The sequence below is a fragment of the Anarrhichthys ocellatus genome, unplaced genomic scaffold (assembly GCF_004355925.1).
Source record: "Anarrhichthys ocellatus isolate YVR2014 unplaced genomic scaffold, GSC_Weel_1.0 scaffold14, whole genome shotgun sequence".
Classification (NCBI taxonomy): Eukaryota; Metazoa; Chordata; class Actinopteri; order Perciformes; family Anarhichadidae; genus Anarrhichthys; species Anarrhichthys ocellatus.
Genome location: NW_022280044.1, coordinates 5,578,878 through 5,585,609, shown reverse-complemented (window position 1 = coordinate 5,585,609; position 6,732 = coordinate 5,578,878). Strand labels below are relative to the sequence as shown.

Sequence of the window (6,732 nt, the reverse complement as noted above, 5' to 3'; positions counted from 1 at the left end):
AAGGATCGCGACGAGAGGGAACGGAAGGATCGCGACGAGAGGGAACGCAGGGAGCATGATGATAGGAGGAACGACAGGGACAAAGATAAGGATCGGCGGCTTGAGAGGGAAAGGAGAGAGAACAGAGACGACAGAGAACTAGAAGACAGGGAGAGGAAAGACATGCGAGGCGAAAGAGACGACAGGGAGAGGAGAGATGACCGAGACAGGCGAGAAGACAGAGATAAGGACAGATATGATGACTGGGCCAAGAGGAATGAAAGAGAGCGACGAGATGAGAAGGAGCGGAGAGAAAAGCCAGAGCCTCAGCGGCCCGTGGATGACCTGCGGGCTATCGTCAGGCCCTTCTCTGAGATGGACTTGCGGCCTTCTCTACTGAAGACGTCCTCCGAGGACAACAAGAGGACTCGTCCAGCCTCGGAGGCTGACAGGAGTACGACCCTGCCCAGATACAACCAGGCGACAGAGTTCAGAGAACGCTCGGGTAAGATCTCTCTCTTGTTTCAATTACACTAGCTAACCTTGTTCCAGCCTGTGACATTCAACTCTTATGTTAAAATAGCCCAAACTCTTTATTGTACTCCACATTGTTCATGTGTCAGTAGACGAAGCAGTTCTGTCTTGTTTGTACTTGTTTTTATTGTGTCAGGTTGACGTGTAAGCGAAAATACTGACTTACTATTTCCCAGGAAGTAGTCCGTGAATGTTTTGCTATAATACCAACATGTGTGCAAACCAAAGTCTCCTGATGGTGCTGTAACTCTGGGTAAATTATTGAACTGTATTTCTGATGGGGTGTATGAAGCCAACCAGCTCTGCTCAACAAACTGAAACACTACCTATCAAGCTTTGATACTGCATGGATTTAGATCATCATCTTTCTCCATGTCTGCTGTTTGTGAACTTTAGATCGTCTGATTCATGTTACCTCTCATCCTCTATTAACATCTTCTTTACAAGGTTCACTAACAACGCATCTCTTTCCTAAATATGTTACCGCCTGTGGTTCCCCTTTTGTGTTTAAGGTAGAGAAACAGTAGGAACTTTGTTGTCGTGATGTTTCCTCTAATGCTGCGTTTGTGTGTGTGTGTGTCTTCTGTAGAGTCCGCCGGCGTCCGCTTTACCCCTGACCCTCGTCCACCAAAAGACCCTCAGCATGAACTCCCATCAACCAAACAAGCTCTGCTGCCCCCTAAATTTCTTTCCACACCTTCCACCGAGTCTAGCAAGAGTCCAGCCCCCTCCTCTTCATCTTCATCCTCCTCTTCTTCCTCCTCCTCCTCCTCTGTTGCTGTAGCTGTGGTCAAGCCCCCAAGGACGGTCTCCCTCATAGCTGAGGACCTACCTCGACCCCCCCTCGCTGCTCCTTCCTCAGCTGACTCTGACACGCCGCCGCCTGTCCCCCCCCATGCCAAACAGCCTCCTGTCCCTCCACCCAAACCCAGCAACCGCAACAGCAACCCTGCACTATTTGGTGAGTTTGTTGGTGTCTGCAGCTTTTTGGCATAAAATATTAGCTTCCATCTATAAACAGCTGGTCTTTGTGTATCTTTCTTTAATATTTTAATCAAATAACTTCCAAAATGAGCGTTATGGGATTGTGATTACATGTCATATGCTGGACCACCACAGAGGGCCATGTACCACTTGGCCATTCAAGCATCATCCCAGAATACTGTTGCAGTGTTTGCCACTAGTCGAGTAATGTATTGGTGGAGAGGTTCATGTACCTGTGGGACAGTTATCAGCCTGTTGAACCAACAGTTCAAACATGCTGGAGTAGTTTGAATGTAGTGGAGGAGTTGAGCTTAGTATAACGGGTCCCTAAAACATGTTTATTTTAGAACTATTTACTATTATTTTAGAACTCGCTTCTGATTAGGGAAGTCATTTCTCGGCCTTAAATGTTCTTCATTCATTCATTGGCTCCTTCATTCAAACAGAAAAATCAGTTGTGAGGAGTCAAGGAAGTAAACGTTGGGATTTACGTGGTATGTTGGTTGTGTAAGGTTTGTGCCCACACCTATTTCAGTATTATGGCTGTTGTGATTTTAAACTTAATCATCTTTAGTTAGTGTGTGAAGTGAGGAAGACACTGCAGGTGGAGCAAGAGACTCTCAAAGTTTAGTAAGTCAAGAAGCAGATGCAGGAAATAGTTATTCCTCTTTGAGTCAGAGAAAGTTATTGACAGCTATATTTTGTTGCTGCTGTTAACAACTTACAGGCAGTGAATGTTTAAGGCTCTTTAAGTATTGACAGTAAATCTATCTTGAGCCTCACAGTTGCTTAGTTGGTGTTTTCCCGTGTGTTGCCAGTCTCCAGTTTCTGTGTGTACAGCCACCAGTTTTTGTCTTGTGCAGCGGCTTGTCTTTGCATCATTTGTATGCAATGCCAGCAGAACTTCCCTGGAGCTCAGGTTGACACTGATTGTCTTTTAGTATTTGGTCCTATTCTTTGTCCCAGAATGCCACACCTGCTCTTGTTTACAGCCCATCCCAGCACTGTCTCTTTGAAACCGTATCTGTGGCAGTGACACATTCCACCACCATTTGTTCGGCGAGGTTTCTGTACATCCTACCGCTTTCATTGGCAGTCTGCACAGAGTATGTTATCGTCTCTCTGAGATTACTAGGGCTGCCGACTGACAGTTGATGAGTGGAATCATCCATCGGTGACCTCTCAGTCAAGATCTATGATTGTGCTCTTGTAAACAATTTAATCATAAACACATTGGTTGGATAGATATAAATGATTATGCCGGTTGACCGTCGTGCTGGGAGCAGGGGGGGAGGGCTTTTCTGTTCTGTGTACTGACATGTACACTGATACGAATTTCTACAAAATGCTGATACCAGCTGATTTATCGCTCTCTCTCTCTTTCTAACAGGGATGAAAATTGTTTCCCTGTGATTCATTCCCTTTTTTTAACCATAATGAATGAGCAGAAATTTCAGAAAACCGTAATTATGTGTCAATGGGAAATATCAGACTTTATGGTACTTTATGTAACCAGGATAATGAACACAATCATTTGTATCGCGTGCTCAGAGTTCTTTCTCCACAGAGGCTGTTTTAATATCTAGGGAGGGACGTGTACTCTGCTCCTGGACCGTGTCAAACCAAGATGAGCGTTAATCCCGAAACCGCCCTCTTGAATTTCTCTCCCGTCTCGGAATGTAAACCCAGCCCTGTCCCTGACATCTCCACTCATTTTTGCCAGCTTCCTCATTGAACAGGGGCTCTCAGGTCAGGCAGCCCTGCTACTGGACCAGCTGGAGAAGCCAGAGTGAGCTCGGCCTCTACCGCTCTCTACCCGTGTACCTGCGGCACAGAGCCGTCCAGGCCTGCTCAGGTACCCAGCGGGGCGCCACACCTCGATCCATCCTAACCGAGCCTGCCGATTGGTTGCATCAATTCTCACCCCCCTCATAGCAATGGAGTACATCACCTCAGTTCTAACATCAAGCATGTGTATTGCACTTCTAATTTAACTTGCAAGGAAACATTGCATGGAGACAGGATGGACATTTAGTGCATTGGATGTGTTTGTTGATCCCAATGGATGTTACTCACAGACTGTTGATTCAGGTGTGTGTTAATGTGCGCGTCACCGTCCACTGACTCAGAACCAGCTCGGCAGTAACATCTTTTCTCCACAACTAAAGCTTGTTATTGACATATTTGCTTGGTTTTGTTAATACAACATAACTTCACTGCTACGGACTGACTGTGCATCTTCGCGTTCTGACGGCCGTTTATGTTCGTGAGCATCATTCTGTAAAACATGTATTGATTCCTGCTGTTCTCTTTTTTTTTTTTCTTTAACAGCTGAGCTCCCACAGCCTGGCAGTGGTATCATCATAGTGCCGGCGCACGCTAAGCGCTCGCCACCGACGCCACCAAAGAGGATGACCCCGGTCACCAAGCGCCATTCTAGGGACCCTTCGCCTCCCAGTCAGGACCCGGAGCCTCCCGCCACTGCCCCAGCTTCGGCCCCTGTACCGGGGCCCCCTGCTGTCCTTAAAGGAGATAACAATGAGGACAAAGCAAACGCAGCAGCGCCTCAAACCTTCGCCGAGTCTCTGCCTTCACCACCGGCCCACATACCTCCATCTCCTCCCAGGGTTCAGTCACTCCAGCCACCCAGCGCCTCGTCCTCTGGTCCCGTGCCCACTGTGACAACCGATCCCCCCAGCCCGACCACCGAGCCTCCCAGCCAGCTTCCAGCCATCCCCCTGCACATCCTCATCCAGAGAGCTCTGGCCAGCCCCTGCCCAGCTCAGCCCAACTCCGACGGCTCCCAGAGGGCCCACTCACTACTGTTTGAGTCTCCTCCAGAGTTCCTCACCGAGATGGGGGGGGGCTCACGGAACTCTCTCCCTGTCACCATTGAACCTCTTCGGCTGTAAGTGTCCCACGTAGTGTCCATTACATTCTTGTATAAGAACATACGATTGCTGTCAAAGCTGAGGATGAGCTTACTTAAGTTTAGCCCATCGTTTAGCTCATTAAAACGTTTTCTCAGTCCTTTTTCAAGACATGATTTCAAAAAACATTCGCTGTTTTTCTTTGCCTTCTATAATAGTCAATTAAATATTATTGGGATTTGACAAAAGAAGGCATTTGTCGAAGGCTTAGTTCTAAAAAATTGCCTTATTGCTTCCATTTATCACCATTTCTGAGATTTTATAGAAATGACTAAATCAAGAAACAAATTTACCTAGCTATTGAATATTATCTCATATTTTTTTAATGATTTACTCTTACTTTTGTTTGTACTTTTGCAGTTTGAGCAAATTTGTCGTGCAAAGATTATACGCCATTCAAAATCAACTCTTAGGCTTATGGGTAATGATATGAAACTCGACCCAGTGACTGCTGCATTTGGATTGCTCTCTTCAGAAATGAATTAATTTATTTGATATGTTCAATATGCTATTTAATTATAAAGTTAATTTGCGAGACACAGCAGAACTCTCTGAGCTATTCTTTGACATTGAATGTATTATAATTGGTTTTGTTGTTACTCTACTCTCAGATTTTCTCTGCCCCATTTCAAGTACATCTTTCTAATTAACACAAAAAGAGAGACTGAAGTTTTCTGGGCTCTTGACCTGAAGGTGGTCTGTTGCTCCACAGCTACAAGCAGGAGATCAACACTCTTCAGTCAGCCAAATAAGAATCATGGAGAATTGTATCTTGTTAACCTCTTCAGTAAACTTTGCCTGCGACTGTACTCGTCTGCATACCAATTGAACATTGTGGTTACAAGAAGTTTATTCTCACACTTGGACATGACAGAGAAAAGACAGAATCTGAGTGTCTTCAGCTCCCTCACCACCGCCCTTGTTTACAGGCAAGAAGACGATGACTTTGACATCGAGGAGGAGATGCGGAAGCTTCATCCTCACAGGCCTCCTCGCCAGCCGGAGCTGGAGCCCCGCAGCAGGAGGGGTTTGGTCGGGGACCTCAGAGTGAGCGTCATCCATGAGGGCGGAGGCTCCGAGGACAGCGAGGAGTCTGACTCCGACGGCCCCATCCTGTACAGAGACGACGAGGACGAGGACGAGGACGAGGATGAGGATGAGGAAGGCCCTCCAAGTAAGATGGTGTTTCTTATACTGCTGCATTTAAATCGTGTGGGAGACTGTAGATACACATGCCCGTAATGCAAGTAGTGAGTCTTTAAATGTACTTTGTCTCACATCTCTTGCTTTCCCTGAATACCTTTTTTTTTCTTTTTCTTTTTTTTTTTTTTTTTTTTTTTTTTTTTTTTTTTTTTTTTTTTTTTGTACATGCATGTTGACAGTTTTAACCTTAAACAAAGTGTGATTGCAACTGTTTTGGTAATCGGTTATTCATCGTATCCGCAATGCTTTTCTTCGTCATTTTGACAGCTGATGAAGTATATTTGGGTTTTGGACCACTGGTCAGACACAGCAAGCTATTTGAGGATTAGACTCTGACTTTAGAAGACTATTTCTCTCAAGTATCTGAAGGCGAAGAGGATCATAAAGTCCACCTTCCCACCCGTCGTAAACTTTAGAGGAGTTTCCCAAAAGGCAGCTGAAGACACTCATGGAAATGACGGTAGAATAACGAGGGCTCTTAAAACCTTGTAGGTGGCAAAGTGCTTCCTAAGGAGTTTTTATTTCTCATTTTTCCTCAAGTCAACACTGACGTTCTATGTTGAAGTGATGCTTGATTTGTGTTTACATCTTTTTAAACATGTATGTATACATGTGTGTAGCAGGTGGGCTGGCGAGTCGTGTGAAGAGGAAGGACATGTTGGCCTTGAGGCTGGAGAGACAAGAGAGAGAGGAACAGGAGTCTCAGGAGGAGCAGGACGGCATGAGTTGGCAGAACAAGGAGCAGTGGACGGCAGTGAGGAGCAAGATCAGTACGACGCTGACCAGGTAAAGGACCCGCATCAGCTAACTGACGCACGTATGGATGATTTATATCCTCGTCGTGAAATTGGATTTTGGCAAGTCGCTGTCATCCTTCTGATATAATGGCTGATGTAGTTTGACAGATTTCATACATTATTTATAGTGTAGTTTAATATTGTTTGAGGCTAGCCCATCTTATGCCGTGGAACTCCCTTCTCGAGACAAAATATGTCCGTGTGTGTGTGTGTGTGTGTGTGTGTGTGTGTGTGTGTGTGTGTGTGTGTGTGTGTGTGTGTGTGTGTGTGTGTGTGTGTGTGTGTGTGTGTGTGTGTGTGTGTGT

The 6,732-nt window shown here is 45.7% G+C and overlaps 1 protein-coding gene across 4 annotated transcripts in view; it reads left to right on the top strand.

Moving 5' to 3' along the window:
- The window catches only part of phactr4a (phosphatase and actin regulator 4a), a 24,705-nt gene that overhangs the window by 13,754 nt on the left and 4,219 nt on the right, over positions 1-6,732 (top strand). For 3 of the 4 annotated variants that reach the window (XM_031853902.1, XM_031853901.1, XM_031853900.1), the window contains 6 exons: positions 1-484; positions 1,103-1,474; positions 3,221-3,352; positions 3,829-4,405; positions 5,357-5,601; positions 6,251-6,416. The exon at positions 1-484 is cut by the window's left edge and continues 539 nt beyond it. In XM_031853902.1, the coding sequence (XP_031709762.1) occupies positions 1-484; positions 1,103-1,474; positions 3,221-3,352; positions 3,829-4,405; positions 5,357-5,601; positions 6,251-6,416 (1,976 nt within the window). The remainder of the gene's footprint in view (positions 485-1,102; positions 1,475-3,220; positions 3,353-3,828; positions 4,406-5,356; positions 5,602-6,250; positions 6,417-6,732) is intronic. The other variant, XM_031853904.1, reaches the window with a different exon arrangement.